Source organism: Varanus komodoensis, unplaced genomic scaffold (genome assembly GCF_004798865.1).
Source record: "Varanus komodoensis strain SLA01 unplaced genomic scaffold, ASM479886v1 scaffold36, whole genome shotgun sequence".
Classification (NCBI taxonomy): domain Eukaryota; kingdom Metazoa; phylum Chordata; class Lepidosauria; order Squamata; family Varanidae; genus Varanus; species Varanus komodoensis.
The window spans coordinates 10,207,476-10,223,591 of NW_025335873.1; the positions used below are offsets into that span (position 1 = coordinate 10,207,476).

The window sequence follows — 16,116 nt, forward strand, 5'->3', positions numbered from 1 at the left end:
GCTTTTTCAAAATCGCCCACTTTTCAGTGGAACTTGAGCCCTATATTAGGGTTAGGGCTGTGCCCCAGGGTAGGGTTAGGGTTAGAAAAACGTGGTGTCCTGGCATGATTTCGACGTTTGGAATGTGTGTAGAATGGGCAGAAAGGATGAGCTGCGCAGAAAAAGCCACTCAAGGAAGGCTTTTTCAAAATCGCCCACTTTTCAGTAGAACTTTAGCCCTATATTAGGGTTAGGGCTGTGCCCCAGGGTAGGGTTAGGGTTAGAAAAACGAGGTGTCCTGGCATGAATTTGACAGTTGGAATGTGTTTAAAAGGGGCAGAAAGGATGAGCTGGGCAGGAAAAGCTACTCGAGGAAGGCTTTTTCAAAATCGCCCTATTTCCAATGGTATTTCAGCCCTCTATTAGGGTTGGGGGTGTGCACCAGGGTAGGGTAGGGTTGGCGTTTGAAAAAGGAGGCGTCCTGGCATGATTTTGATGATTGGAATGTGTTTAGAAGGGGCAGAAATGATGAGCCCCCCAGAACCTCCCTGATGGATACGTACGTGGCTTCCATTGTACACCCCGACTTGCACCAACTTGCTGTTCTGCAGGTTCATGACGCTGTAGTTGGCATATTTCCTGTCCCCGTCCTCGTTGAATTCGACCCGGCCAGTCACTCCCTCCCCGTACTTGGTCTGCATCAGCACCCTGTGTGGGTCGAGGCAAAGGCTCTGGACACAGCTGTCCCCACGGCGGGAGCCCCCCCCCCCCCGGCAAGTTCCAGCTGTTGCTTTTTCAAAGCCAGCTGCGGGGCAGAAGACCGGGGGCGCCTTGCAGGCAGGTGAGCTCTGGTTGGCAGGCGTGGGCTGCCTGGTGCCTGCGGGAGGGACCTACTGCTCGAGGTGTGGTCCCAAACCGGTGCCATCAAGTATTGCGGGGCAGAACCGGAGCCGGAGCTGCTCCTTCCCTCACTTCAGACTGCGCCCGAATTGGGCCTTGACCGGAGCACTGCAACCGCTCCCGGCCCTGTTCTTCCTCCCCTGTGGTCTCGCTCTTGCCCCAGATTCTTTTGCCCTCTGCTCATTCCCTCCTTCCTCTCCCCCTCGGATGCCTCCCTTTGGCCTTCCTTCCTCCTCATCCACTTCCTCCTGCCGTCCCCGCCGCCGCCTGCCCCCCTTGGCTCAGCAACCTGCCTCTTCCTCCTCCCCCTGGCACGCAGAGCCCGCTGACGTGGTTGCCCTCTGCAGCAGCCCTCGCGCCAGGAGTCCCGGGGCGAAGCCCGGGCAGGGCACAGAAGCGGCCGCCTCTGCCCCCTGAAGAGAGGTGCCCCAGCCTACCTCTTGAAGAGGGGCCCCGTCTTCCAGATGTTGGTGTTCCCCACGCATCCCCGGGGTGGGTCGGTGATGTTCTCCTTCTCGAACAGGTCGTGCACAGCCTGAGCCACGACAGCCACCGCGTCCCGGATGTGGGCAGACTCGTTCTTCCCGTTCATGAGCTGCAGCCCGATCAGCCCTGAAAGGAGGGGAGGGCGGGGCGTGAGCGAGGAGCCCCGCTCCGGGCCAGACCCAGGGCTCCCTCTGGGGCAGCACCCTGTCCCCCCAGCTGCTGCCTCCCTCCCTCAGGTGCTGGCCAGCCGGGTGGGGAGGCAGCGGGCAGAACGGATGCGGGAGCCGCCGGGAGGCTGCTGAGGCCTCTGAGCCTTGATGGAGCTCTCCTGGCCAGCGGCTGTCGGTCTGCAGCCGGCCGCCTCTTTCATTTCTCTTCTCTTTGGAGCCGCCTAGGCTGGCTGCCATCCCGATCTTGCACTCCCGAGCCACAGTCAGTTCCACGCCGCGCTACCAGGGGCAGTGCCGATGCCACTTCTGCGACCACGTCCCACCGCGTGCTCCTGGCTCGCCCTCCAGCTCCTCCGTGGGCATTTACTGGGTGCTGGGGGAGGAGGAGGAGGATGCAGGCCGGGGCCGGAGGGCCATCCCCAGCCTCAGCTGACTCGGACAGGGGGAGGCGGCTGCACGGCGCGAGACGTGGGCCGAGGCAGGCGGGTACCTTCAGGGGCGTTCCGCAAGGCGTTGCCCGAGATCTCCCTCTCCCCCACAAGCCACACGTAGCCCGGGCCGGTCATGTTTTCTTTCGCCGCTGCTGTGTACACCGTGGTGGCGTCATCCTCACTGGAAAAGAGGGACGAGGGCACTGAGCGGGGCTCCCCCCCCCCCGTGCCACTTGGCGGCCGGGGCCTGTCACTGAGCCCAGCAAACAGCCTGCCCCTCGGGGTCCGGGGGGGGCTGCAGCGCCACCATCGTGGGCCGCTTTCATCACAGGTCCGTCCTGAGACTTTCTGCAATGGGACTGGATAGAAAAGCTTGAAATAAATAGATAAACGGACAAGGAGTCGGTGGGGGGGAGACTGCGGGCTTTTTGCTCGAGGGACGTGATGGGACGGGACATGGACCTGCTGGGCAGGCAAATTATCTGATGAGCAGCAACCCACGCTATAGAGACCTCCTATCTTTCTTTCTTTCTCTGCTTTGCTTTTTTTCTTCTCTTCTCTTCTTTTCTCTTTCTTCTGCCATGACTCAAAGAGTAAAACATGAATGTTGATTGCCCTATTTTTACATTATTTCCTTGTCTGGATTCGGCTCACAGAAATACAAGGTTGTGGGCACTGCGAGGTGGGAGCAGCGGCTCAGCATCTTGTCTCCCTTGTGATACAATAAATTCTCCTTCTGCGAATTGGTAGGATGGGAGAGCCTGTAACCCGTTATTGGTGGAGATACAATGGAAAACGGTTAGGTGGGTTTTCATCCTTTGCCCAGTGACATGATCGCTGCCTTCCCACATTTCGTCCAGTCGGTGCAAAGATCCTGGACTGATCAACAGGTGTTTTGGACATCATATTTTAAGTTTTATTAGGAAGTATGGAATTGTATATTTAAAGTATCCAATCGGATAGATTAATTCTTAGTGCAATGGGCTTAGAACAGTTCAGCAAGACTGTATTTCTTTGGTAAATAATCTTGGAAGTGTTGTTTCAGGTGTTTAAGGCGCCTGAAGTGGCAGTCCTAAATTCGGCAGGGAGTAAGCCAGATTGAACACTGCGGGACTTACTTCTGAGCCAATAGGCACGTCTTCCTGGATTTTGAATTGGACTTTTTTGTGAGCCGCCCTGAGGCTTTGTTGAGATGGGGGCGGCATAGAAATGTTTTAAATAAGTAAATAAATAATACATAAATAAAATTCATTTAGCTGTACTTCGGTGAGTATATTTTGATCCAGGAAGACTTGGCCTGCCACATTTTCTTTCTTATTTTTATATTTATTTGCATGATACCACAGCATTTGACCCAAAATGGCACTCAGGGTGGCTTATAAAAGCAATTGAAAATAGATTACAATTGTAAATAACATTAATATACAGTAAAAACGAGGGGTAGACTGAAACGGAGATGCCACTGATGACCATTCTCTGCTGAAGCAAAAAGAAGGGGAACACTGCCTTGAAACAGGGCACAAATGTTAGGAACTTCAGGGTGAAAATAGCGGGGCAGGGGAAGTGCTGACCCTTGCCCTGAGCTGGCTCCCTGCCAGATTTGGCCTCCGTGGCACCAGGATGCCCTCCTGTGGCTGGGGACCACACCTGAAATTAATGCAGGAGGAAGATGCTGTGATTCGGGTCAATTTGCCAACTCTCCCCCTCGCCACGGATTACCTCCTGGTAGTGCCCGTTCAGCGCCAGAGCAGAGAGACGAGAGCAAAGAGGACCAAGGAAAGGGATGCGAAGGTCTGTGAGGACCAGGGGGCAGAGCCGGGGAGCCATGTTGGTCTGTACATCTCTGGACAGGGCAGAGCACCTGGCCCGCCGCTTACCTGGCCGAGAGGATAATCACGCGGGCCTCCAGCTCTTTTGCTTCCAACAGCAGCGACGTCACATTCTTGGTCCCGGGTTCAAACTGAAGCACCTTCTCAGCCTGCAATTGGTGTGGGCAAAGCAGGTCAGCGTGGCAGCCGGGCCTCTTTGGGTGAGAGCCATGCTTTCTAGGAAAGAAACTCCTGAACCCTTTCAAAGCACTGCTAGGTATGAAAAGGATGGGCAGCTAAGACGCTTCTCTTTTCTTTTCTCTTTTCGCCTTTCTTTTCTTTTTCTCTCACGGTTCTTTGCTCTCCCTCTCCTTTGATATTTATTTATTATCCTTTCTAACCTTTTAAAAATGTTTTGCACTGTGCATGCAAACTTAAGTCACTCAAGACCCAAAAGAGAGACGTGCATTTGTATAGGAGACAGGAAAAAGGCATATATAGATATAGATATATATATATAGACTTATTTTGCAATGCAATTGAAAACTCAAACCAGTGTTGTTTTTCAAAAACAAAAACAAAAAACCCCCCACGGGAACTGAAAAATTAAAAAAAATGCACACGGTTCACCTCCAAAAGGGGTGGGAGAATCAAAGTGAGCGTTTCACACCAAGGAACTGTTTTCTTTGGGGGGGGGGGGGGGGGACAGCAGGAAAGGGTTGGTTCAATTGTCCAAGAAAGAAAGAAAAAAAAACTTGCAAGTTAATTATTGCTTTACATGCATGTCTTCAAAAGAAATGTTTCCAGGGCTGGCTTGCTACTTTCCATTCTCAAGGTCAAACCAAACTTATCCCAACATAAAAGAGCGTGCTACCAAAAACATGGAGTTTGCTTGCTTGTTTGATATAGAGATTTTGCTTTTTTTTTTTTTGCGTTTATAAAATTAACATTTTTGGTGCCTGTGGCCAAGTTCATCATTTGCTAGTTAGGTTGGTGGGCGGCGTGCATTGTCCATGCAAATATACCTTCGGTCCTCGCTTGTTGTCATAGGATAGTTGTTCGAGGCTGTCATAGTTCCTTTTTTTACTCTGATGAATAATGTGCACAGAAAAAATATGTAGACACAGAAGAATATTATAAACAGTTGAAAAAAAATGACGTGTAGTAAAGCAATCCAATATCCAACTCCTCCTCCACCGCTTGCGAAAGGGGGACTCGATAACACTGGAGCGCGCAAAGCCCGTGTGGGGGGGGCTTCTCCTTGCGCTGGGACGGTGCTATTATGGGGTGACCGCAGTCGGGACTGCTCCCCCCCGGCTGGCTGCGTCTTCCTCTCCCTCTCCAGCTGCCCCGGCAGGCGCCCGGCACGGGGCAGGTAGTGCTGGGCCCGCAGCCCCAGCCGGCTGGCTGCAAGCCGGCTAGCTTCATTTGCTGCTCGGCAAGCACTTTTTCCAAGTGGCTACAAGCTCTCACTCGTGAAAAGGCCGCCTGTGCTCAGGCGGAGGTCGGGCAGGGAGGGCGTGTGAGCTGTCCTGCCAGGGCTTCCTTGTGCAAGGCACGGATTAAGACCCTTTGCTCCCAGAGGTTGGGGGGCTTCCCCTGGCGCTGCTGTTCTCCACAGCCTTTCCCCTGTTTTCCGGCCTTTTTACTGGGATATTTCAGGGTACGGAAAGTCTGACGTTAAAGCTTAAATCACAGCATAGCAGAACAAAAAGCTCCGGAGAAGTCGCAAATCCGTTTGTGATTCCTTAATAAATAGAGAGGCAGAAAAAGAAAAATCTTGGAAAGAAACCGCATGAGGGTTGCAGCTTCCCTCCCACGACAGGGAAGATGAATCCGCAGAAAGTGGTGGGCCACCATCCCCAGACAGGGGACTACTTCTAACTTTTAGAAAGGGGGGAGGGGAGGGGGCAGAGCAGCCTTTTTGGGGCAGATCAAAGGTAGTCCCGGTGTTCCTGAAACAGAGGGCAAGCAGAGCTGTCCAGAACACACTGAAAGAGAGCCCAATGGAAGCAGCGGGTCCTGGGCCCCTTCCCTGCCGCTGTGGCGTTCGGGGCGTCACTGCCCCGAATGTGGAGACTGCCCCATTAGTTAAGGCAGGTGTCTAACAGGTCTAGCTTAACCAAGTCTCCTCCTAGCCTCCCGTTGATGACTGTGCCTAATACCTGATTTTTGAAAAACCATCTGACTTCCACTCTAAAGTCCACAGCTGAGATTCTGTTTAGGGCCTCTTGTGACGCTGATTGCCAGACGATTCACCAGACCGTGCAGAGCACAGGCACAGAATCATAGAGGCGTAGAGCTGGATGGGGCCCAGGCGGCCACAGGGGCCGTCCCACTGCTCAGAGGCAGACCTCACGGGGAAATGGGGGTCTGCCCTAGAAGGAGTACGGCTGTGATCTGAAATGCATTCAGCTCCACGGAGTTTGAGAGACAGGATTCTGTGATTCCATGACCTGCAGGCTCAGGCTCACGCTGACAATAATGTCAAACACAAATGAGCGAGATGTTGCATCTCTGCATGAGTCACTGTTCTGGCCTGTTTCCTTCCATCCAATCAGCCTCCACTAGAGACTGGGCATCCTTTCCTTCCATAGGAGTGCATAATCGAGTCATTTTCGAGGCAAGAAAGGGGACAGAAGGAGCTGTGCCTACGCGATGCCTCTTTGGATGACTCTGTGCTCTGTGCTTTGTTCCTTGTAGTCTGGAAGATTGGCAACGCTTGCAGAAACCGCTGTGGCTCTGCATGTCTGAAGAAAAGCCATTTTTTACTTAAGCCTATTCTGAAAGGTAGGACCTTTCTGGAGTAAGAGCAAACTGTCTCTCCCTTGTCCCTGCTTTAATTACAAGGGAACGGGCCTTCCTCAGCTCTTAGACGTTTTGGGAAGTGGCCGTTCTGCTAAAAAAGCCCCCTGCAGCCAGGGGGACGTGCTTCTTAGTCAGCAAGCTCAGAGCCGAGAACAGAAAGCGGAACGCGGCTGGAAGCATGGGAGGCCCCGGCTTTCCGTTCCAAGCAAGGCCGTGCACCACGTGTGTTTGGGACCCTCGCAAAGAGCCTGGCAGGGCGTGTGTTTGGTTCTTCAGGGTGCCTTCAGAGAAGCCACGGTGGACGGGGTGCACGGCAGGCTGTCGGGGGGGGGGGGGGGGGGGGGGCTCCAGCACTGGCTGTCGGGGGCCCTCCTGCCGCAGTTCCCCCCGTTCCCGATCAGGGCTTCCTTGTTAAAGGACAAGGCGGAAGTGGCAAGAAAACATTTCTAGGCGCAAGCGGAAGGCTCCGTCGCCTGCACCGCTGGCAGACTGTCGTGAACACGCGAGGTGGAAGCCTTGGCTGGAAGCGCCTTGGGAGGAGCTCTGCTCGAAATCGGGGCGCTTCTGAGCTGAGTACCCATTTGCTTATTTTTAAGGCTGTTCTGGTGTGTGTCTGCAACAGGGTACGGAAAACATGAAATGTGTTTTTTCTATATGTAAGAGTAGGTGGTGGCCTCAGTGTTGAGGCTGTATGTAAATTTAATTAGCTCAAGAGTTAATGTCTTAAAAGATACACTCCAGCAGCTTCTGCTGTCAGAACAGCCCTGTCTGTCTCTGTCTGTCTGTCTGTCTGTCTGTCCCCTCCTTCCTGCATGTCATGAGCAGAGCTGGCTGGAGCTGGGGGTCAGACTAGATGGCCCAGGAGGTCCCTTCGGACTCGCTCTGTTTCTATGTCTCACTGTCCCACTTTTGCACTCCTTTCTCACCTTTGCCAAATTAGGGCCGAATCAGTGCAGTGCGGTGCTTTGGGCTCAGCTCCACAGAGCTCCGTTTCTGCACAGAGAATGAGGGGGACCTGCTTTCACCTGGGTCCAGCCAGCTGTTTCACGCCTCCTGCTGCGGCTGAGGAGCATTCGGAAGCGCTGGCAGGACCACGGGGCCACCTCGCTGCTTTGGTCTCTCTTTAACCATGAGCCTCGCCACTGCCTGGGCTTCCAGTCCATGGCGGACAGGAGCCTTTGCGTCTCTGGGAGGAGACCTCGGACAGCGGTTCTCCCTGTGAGAACGGGCCGGCCTTTCGGTCTCCCCCGCTCCCGCTGCCCGCTGTGAGCCTGGGTTCTCGGCAGTCTGCACGGTGATGCCCTCTGGCTCTGGAGGGGCAAGAGGGGCAAGCAGGGCCCCCCAGAAGTCTGCAGGCCAAGGAAAGGAGAGCTGGAAGAGGGGCCCGTGGCTTCAATGAGTGGACAGGAGGGGCGAAATGTTGGCCTCTCTAAGAGCGGTGTTACTCGCAGTGGCCTGTGGACCATCTCACTCACGGCCTTCCGCAGAGTTCGCTGCTTGGGCCAGCCACAGGCCGGTTCTGCTCGGCCGGAACCTGTGCCACCTGTCTGGGTGGGAGCTGTGTGAGCACCACAGGCCCCGTCGGGCCAGTGGGTCCGTTCAGCGCTGGCCTGTGCTGGCCTCGCGAAGGCGGACGCACCTGCGACAAGCGCCCGGGCCGGCTTGTGGCGGCTTCTTTCCTCCCTGTCCACAAAGACGGGCAGAAGGTTGATGCGTCCTGGCGTGGGGCAGGTGAAGGCCGCATGTGTGAACACACGTTAAGGGCAGAACCTCCACTCCTATGGGAAGCGGGCTAGGGACAAATTCCAGGTAAGCGCTCGCCTGCTATTTTCTGTGTGTGGGGAGGGCTTTTTTATCTGCTGGGGTGCACATAACCTGCAACTCCCCCCCCCCCAACTCTGCTGTCGAAAGAGTAATGTACAGGGAGAGCTAGAGCGTGTGATTCCTCTGTGCGTGTAAAGCTGCTCCGATTCACTGCCCAACGGATCTGAGTCTGAAGAACAGTGTGTGGCAGCAGTGGACATGCATGTCCCCAGAAGACCAGGAGAGCTTGGCCCCTCCAAGCTGCAATTCACCATCTTCAGGGCTCGAAAGGAGCCCCACCGCCTCAAAAACCAGCAACGAAATGCCACGAAAGGAGGCACAGCATCTCGTCTGCGCTTTGCCCCGGGAGCAGGGCGTGGAGGGAGTATCCTCCTCAGCTTGGTCGGACTTCTTTTCTGGAATGGATGTGGGAGAGGGATTCTCTGTGTGGCCACCATGAAGGCAGGAGGAGCCCCCTGCCTAGAGGGCACCCGAGGGGGCGAACCTGCCGGAGCCCCGAACAGGACTGCGAAGACTGGCGGGGCAGGTAGGGAGCAGGCGAGGCAGCTGCAGGCCGGGGCCTTGATCTGGCCGTCGCTTGAGCCGCCACAGCCAAGAGCCAGCGTGGAGCAGTGGCCTGGGACTGCCAAGGCCAGACTCAAGCCCCCGCTCACTGGCTCTCGGCCCAACCCACCTCCTGGGGGTCTTCTATGGGAAGAGGAGAGAGGGGCACCGTCTGTGCCCCCTGCAGCCCCATCCAAGAGGGGAAAGGCCGGAGATAACCAGCCGATCGATCGATCGATCAGGCAGGGAAATATATCCTGGTGCGTCTGCTTGCAGGCACTATTCTGCGCCCCCGGGGGTGGCGAGGGGGCAGCCTCTGGCCTCTGCGGTTTCACCAGGCACTTCCCACACATGTCCAAGCTGCCAGAATGGGCACGCAGGAGTCCCGGAGGGGCGACTGGGGCGGGGGGTGCCAGCCCTCCCTCTGCTCTCCAGCCCAGTGGCTTGCATGCCAGAGAAGGTTCCTGTCCGGGGGGGGGGGGGAGGCAGGGGGGCAGGATTTGCAGAGCTCCAGGTTATGCTTCTCCTCATTTCACAGTTGTTGCTGCTGGTGTTTGTTTGTTTGTTTTTAATGTAGGAGATTTCTGACCATGGTAAAGCAAGTGAAATGAATAAGAGTACAAACTTTTGTCAGGTACTACTCAAGAGACACTGTTGATGCTTAAAGCGTAATGTTAGTCATGTTAACAATGGGAAGAAAGAAGGGTGTTTTACATACAGAAATCTACATACATACAACAGGCCTGAGACTTTAAAGATTTTGCGGTATCAACAACATGGGACACGGCGGGACGTGTGAGGCACTGACCTTGGACTCCTTCTCCTCTAGGAGGGTCTCCAGCTTCTTCTGGGCGGCTCTTCCCTCATGGTCATCGCTGACAATGAGGATGATGTGGTTCCACTTGTAAAAGCGCATCATCTCGAACCAGACGTTGGACTGGTGGGAGTAAGGGGGCACGGTGCGCAGGAAGGACAGGTGGATGCTCTGGGGAAGAAGCCGGAGCCGAAGGCATGAGGAGGCGCCTCTCTGAGCGCACGCTGTGTCCCCCCCCCCCCCCCCCCCCCCCCGCGGGGGGGCGGGGGGGCCCCCCCCGGGCAAACCCCGGGGGGAAAAGGGGCGGGGGGCCGGGGGGGGGGGGGGGGGGGGCGGGCGCTGAGCATCCTGCGGAGAGCTGCAGCAGGGAAATGCCGGGCCCGTGCTTCTGGGAGGCCCCCCATTTGTGAATTCTGCCTTGGGGTCCTGCGTCTCCTACCTCCTGTCGATTGATTGATTGATTGATTGATTGATTTAAAATATTTACATGCCGTCCTAATTCGCAAAAAGCCTCAGGACGGCTTACAACATAAAATAAGATATAACATAAATAAAATCCCTGGCCCACACTGGCTGCAATTAAAAACATAGAAAAAAAATTAAAACTTATTAAAATGTCGCTGGAATAAAAAGGTCTTAGCCTGGCACCGAAAAGCAAATAACGACGGCGCCAGGCGGACCTCTCTGGGGAGCGCATTCCATAGATGGGGCGCCACCGCAGAGAAGGCCCTCCTCCGGGTGCTCACCCTCCTAATGTCTTTCACGGAGGGTTCCTGGAGGAGGGCCTCTGCGGCCGATCTCAAGGGGACCTACTTTCTGTCTACTTTCTCTCCGTTTCAGGGTGGCCCTCCCTTTGCTGCTCCAGCAGCCGCTACATCTCGTCTCCTTTCAACGATTCCACCCACTCTCTTTCCTTTCTAGGTGACGCTGGCCTGCATTTTTACACCAGGCATCCAATCACTCCAGATGAGAGCGAAGTCTTTGTGCCAACAACCATGCTAGAACCGTGGTGTGCAAGCCTATGAGTTCTCCAGCATTCTTAAGGAGAAAAGTCAAGAAACTTGGGCCCCAGATAGTTTTCCCTTCGATCCTTCCAGTTCTTGAAGAGGAACAGAAAGAAAAAGAAAATGCTCCAATCGAATGCCTGGCTGCGAAGGTGGTGCCAACATGAAAGATTTGGACTCTGGGACTGCAGGCAGCACCTCCTGGCGAGGGATGGGCTGCCCCCTCCAAGAACCGGAAAGAAGGTGCTTGGTTACAGCACGAAGAGGTTGATAAGGGGAAGGAGAAGCACGACGTTAGCAAGCATAATGCAAGAAGTGAGTTACCTTATCTGAATAGATGGACATGCGCGTTGTCAGCCCAATGACAGGGATCCTATAGAATCCAGCCGTGTAGGACACTGGCGTTGGCGTCAGGTGGTCGTTTGGAGCTGGTGGGTGGCTTACTAAGATGGCATAGACCTGCAGGGCAGAGCAAACCGGTCCTGAAAGAGGCAGATGGGTTGCCCGCACTGGGAGCCAAGGGCTGCTGGAGGAGTGAGGAGATGGACTAGGAGCGCTTCGGGGAGAATTCTGTGTTGTGGGAGGGGCAGGAACCAGCTGGGCAGAAGCCTGTGGGGGCGGCACACCTCGGCGGGATCCTGCGCTGCCCCGTTCCTGCTCCTGCTTCCAGGGGAGGCGTCTGCAATCCGTTGCCTTTGTGGGTGCCAGGCTGGGGACATGCCACTGGCAAGCAAGACTGAGAAAAGGGGGCAGTCATCTGCAGTCCTCAAGAGCTTCCCCAAAACCAAATCAAGACCTCAGGCAGCAAAGAATTTCAATCCCCTGGTGCTATTTATTTTTGTTCATTGTGTTTGACTGAGAAATGCAAGGGAGTGTACCTAGTGCTTCTTCCCATTTTATCCACACAGCAACCCTGTGAGGTAGGCTTGGCTGACAGTTCCTGACTGGCCCAAAGCCCCCCTGTGAGTGGCATGGCTGGAACCTGGATTTCCGGAGGCCTAGCCCAGCCCTCTAGTCACTGCCGCTACTGCTCTAGTCCGGGCTTTGGATCACACTGACTTATCTGTTTGGCACTGATGGAGAATCACTCCTTATGCCTCTGAAATGATTTTGCTGATTAAGCTGCCTCAACTGCCTAGCGAGACCCCCAGCAGGCATCACAGGGCCATGTATATTCTGTGATCTTTCAAGCACAGGAAAGCTACAGAATATGGCGCTGGTTGCGGAATTCAGCTCAGCTTTCCTTTATCCACTCTTGGCCTTAAGAAGGTGGAGAACTTCTTGGAAATTCATGTGTGATGCCAGCCGAAGTCACAGAGGCTGGACTGGGGAAGGGAAAAGCCAGGCCCTGGTTTGCTTCTGGCAAGCAAAAGCGGAATGGCACAAAATCAGCATCCTGCCAAATGTGCATGATTTGTGCACCAGTCACATAACTGAACAATTCTTGGGGCAAAATTTGGATTCGGTCATTTTTTAACATGGAATACACACAATTTTGATCTTTCTGGGATTTCTCCTGCCTGTGACAAGCTGGGTAAACCTTTCCTGGCATTTGCAGGGTCATCAAAAATGTTTGCTGAGTGGGCAGGCTAGATAATGTGATTTATTTAACTGCACGTTTAATGCGCTGGTGTAATTTTCCTCTAAGGACTGCTTCAGATGAAAGCGTCTGTTGAGACTGCAGGAAAGGGCAGGGGGGGGGGGGGGGGGTCACAAGTGCTGGCAGTTCATGGGAATGCAAACATGTTGCCTGGACTCCCTTTGCCTCCTGGAGGAATCCGTACCAGGGGGCAGGCTGACAGGTTCTGCCTCCTCTTCTGGGGACCCCGTGGAAGGCTTGGCCACACCCCAGCCCCGTTTAAATCCGTGGGACCCAAGGAGGCCGTAATACAGAATGAGCAAGAGGATGCACCTCCCCCCTCCCCGCCTAATTTGTGCAAGCGCCATCAGGCATTCCCATAGGCCAGACACACGTAAATTCAGTCTGGAAGCACCCGCAGACTTACGGACTATTGCTATTTGCAGTGGTTTTAGCTGGGATGTCACCAGTCCTCGGATACGTGATGGTCGTAGAAATGACTCGGACCATCACAAGTCCCAGGGTGGGCATGGCCTCCAGCTTTTCAAGCCAGATGTGACCTTCCCTGTCTTTGCGACCCAAGAGCCTTTCAACTGAAAGCATCACGGCTTGACCCGGAAGTCCCGTTGATCGGGGCGGCCACCGAGGAGGGCGGTCAAGGAGAGGCCGGGCCGGCCCACGGAAGGCATGTCTGCGCGGAGCCGGCTGGAGCCGGGGGTCAGGCTAGATGGCCCGGGGGACCCTCCTGACTCGCCCGGCTTCTGTTTCTAACGGCAGGGGGCTCGGCGAGCAGCGGCCGCGGGCCGGAGGCGTTTCAGCACCGGGGACAGCGCCGCGGGTCCCGCCGGGGCGTTGGCGCCAGGTCAGGACAGCGGAGAGCGCTCCGCACCCGGCCCGCTAATCTGGCCGTGCAAGAACTCGCTGTAGCTTGGCTTGCTTGCAACTCTTCTGTGTGGCGTACCCGATCTAGCAGCAGAGTTTAGTCGGTCAAGAATTAAAATGTATTCACTGAGTGTTTTAATAATTAGAATTTTAATAGCAAATCAAATTATGCATTGGAACACAGAGGTTCTCACCAACCTGGTTCCTTCCTTCCAGATTTTTGGACTATAAAGCACAGCCTTCTTGACCATTGGCCAGGCTGCCTGAGGCGATGGGAACTGCAGTCCAAAAATACCTGGAGGACACCAGGTTGGTGAACGCTGCTCTAAAGCAGCAAAATGGCCTCAGATCTCTGAAGCGTACAGACAGACGCGCATTCCTCCCAGAATTTCAGTTCCTTCGATGCTCCTTAAATGCACACGGCTTCACTATTTCAGGAAACATGGAGTGGGCGCCTCGGCACAACCTCTCTTCGGGCGCCCCCAGCCCCTGCCGCTTCTTATCCTGTGACCTCTGCCTTGGCTTTGTCTTTCCTCGCAGAGCTGCCTTGGAGGCTTTGCCTCTTCGGGGCCATGAAAGTAAGGCGTCGGGTGCCTTAAGGGGCAACATGGCACTGTCCTGATGGGGGGACGGGCGACGGGTGACACTGCAGCCTTTTATTTTTTAAAAGAGGGGTACTTGAGCTGAGAGAGGCCTCTGGCTTTGGCTCCCATTCGGTTTCAGGGCATCTGACTGGCTCGGAAGGCCTTCCCCGGCTGCCTGCGCCCACCACCCGCCTGCTCCTCGAGATGCAATCGGCGCGCTCTGATGTGAAGCGGAAAAGGCTGCAATGCAGATTCAGGCTGCCAAAGAGGGGAGGGGAAAGAAGCGGGGAGGGGAGGGAGGGGAGTGGCATGGGGGTGGTGCCAGAGTGCAAGACCACCTGGGCATCCATGCCCCCACCCCCAAACGCGTGAATGGTGGGGGCTGGAGCAGCTCCTTTCTGGGTGGCTGCCTTCCCTGCAGTTCTGAGAAGGCAGAAGCAGGCTACAGAGGAAAGCGGGAAGATTCACCTTCCGTGAAAAAGCCTGACCTTTCGCAATAAGATCCAGCCCGTCCGTTTGCAGGCACATATACCTGGAGATCAATGAAGACACCTTGCGTGTTTTGACTTCGAGCCTGATTCCCACACCCTCCACGCTTTTCTGTGCTTGAAGCAAAGCCTTTAACATTTGGTCCATGGCACAAAACGGGCTTAGTGGCCTACCCCCGCTCTCGCTTTTCTCGCCTTCCCGCAGAATGGAGGCTCGTCATCTTTGCAAATGCCCCCCCCCCCCCGTGCACATGGGTTGGTGACGTGTACACGTGACGGCCACTGGTGCTTCAGTGGTACTTCGGTGAGTGTGTGTGTGCGTGCTCAGGAGTGCGAGGATGCATGCCCTGCCATGGGCCTTCCTGGGGTGGGCTGCTCGTGTGACCGCAGCTGGGCGAGGGAATTTTCCAGAGGCTTTAGACCAGCTCCAGGCGGAGGATTTTCTGGATGGCAGCTCAGCTCTTGAGGCTGCCTCAAGATCTCGAGGGAGAGAAACACAGGGGCCCTGCGGGCCTGTGCGAGTGCCGAATCCGGTGTACCTTTGCCTGCCTCAGTGCCCTGCTTTGCTCTGGAGCGGTTTTCCATGAGGCCGTGCAGGACCTCAGGGCCACGGCGCACGGCTTCCCCACACGAAGACACCCAGGCAAGAACCGCCCGCTGCCCGCCAGAAGGCGCTTTCGCAGGCTCACTTGCTGTGCCAGGATTCGGCCCGGATTAGCTCCCCCTCCACAGCCCCCCCCATGCCCTTTCCTCTCGCCATCCCCGCTCCTTATCAGCGTGTCATGGTGCAGATAGAGGCAAGAGGACTCGTCTTTAGTTGGGCGGAGAAAGGGGGCAAAGCACGCCAGAGGGTGTGAAAAATGGCCCACGCGGGGGGCTGGGGTGCAAACGAGCCTCACCCCCCGGAGAGGCACAGGGGCTGCAGGCACGCGCGTGTGGCTGGCGAGGCCGCAAGGGGCATGCTTGTCGCGGGGGTGGGGCTGAGCCGCCCCCCCTTGCTGTGCCCCCCCCCCCGCCAATCTCTTGACCCACAGGCTACGAGAGGATGGCGGGGCGAGCCTGGAGCTCTGGCCGGAGGTCGGCGGCAAGCCTGCCGCAGGATCGGTGCGCCGCGAGTGGGAAGAGGCAGAAGGAGCGCCCGCGCGGGTGCGGAGGCTGCGGCTGGCCTCTCGGGGAGGGCGCTCGGGTGGTCCGGCCAGGGAGAGGAGCCCTGACCGGGAAGGGGCAGCGCGCGCTGGGATGCCCGGAGCGTCCCCCAGAGAAGCGAGCGCGGCAGGGGCGGAGGGAGCGAGGCCGAGGGAGAGACACCTGCCCCGCGGGGCGGGGAGCGGTCCCGAGTGGGTGGACGTCCCGGCGGGGAGGGGAGGGGAGGGGAGGGAGAGGCGCGCGCGCCCGCGCCGGACGCGGGAAGGGCGCCTGGCGGGGGGGCCCGTCCCGCGCGCCTACCTGGCTGGAGATGAGGTCCTCGCAGACGGACAGAGCCATCTGGATGGCGTTGGGCTTGTGCGTGACGGAGGTGGCGTTGAGCTGGATCTTCCAGGTGCCGTGGCGCTTGTTGGCCTGGTTGATGGCCTCGCGGAAGACCTGCTCGTGCTTCTTGGTGCTCAGCACGGCGCCGATGTTGACGATCTTGGGCTCGCAGCCGGCGCGGGCGAACGAGAAGGACACGAGCACGGCGAGCAGCAGCAGCCGCATGGCGCTCATCGGGCGGCGACGCCTCGGGCCGCCCCGCCGCCCCGCTCGGGCATCCCCCGCGCCCGGCGCTGTCCGCGGTGCTGACGGCCGCGCGCCGCCGGCCAGCCGCGCAGCCCGCCCG

At 56.5% G+C, this 16,116-nt stretch overlaps 1 protein-coding gene across 5 annotated transcripts in view; it reads right to left on the reverse strand.

Annotated features, from left to right (window-relative positions):
- GRIN1 (glutamate ionotropic receptor NMDA type subunit 1) overlaps nucleotides 1-16,004 on the reverse strand; it is a 36,098-nt gene extending 20,094 nt beyond the window's left edge. For 3 of the 5 annotated variants that reach the window (XM_044440126.1, XM_044440123.1, XM_044440121.1), the window contains exons 1-7: nucleotides 15,747-16,004; nucleotides 11,092-11,226; nucleotides 9,758-9,934; nucleotides 3,844-3,944; nucleotides 2,026-2,147; nucleotides 1,317-1,491; nucleotides 543-687 (exon numbers count right to left, since the gene is read on the reverse strand). In XM_044440126.1, the coding sequence (XP_044296061.1) occupies nucleotides 543-687; nucleotides 1,317-1,491; nucleotides 2,026-2,147; nucleotides 3,844-3,944; nucleotides 9,758-9,934; nucleotides 11,092-11,226; nucleotides 15,747-16,004 (1,113 nt within the window). Of the gene's footprint in view, nucleotides 1-542; nucleotides 688-1,316; nucleotides 1,492-2,025; nucleotides 2,148-3,843; nucleotides 3,945-4,799; nucleotides 4,863-9,757; nucleotides 9,935-11,091; nucleotides 11,227-15,746 lie in introns of all 5 variants that reach the window. The other 2 variants (XM_044440124.1, XM_044440122.1) reach the window with 1 other exon arrangement.
- Nucleotides 16,005-16,116: the final 112 nt, after the last annotated feature.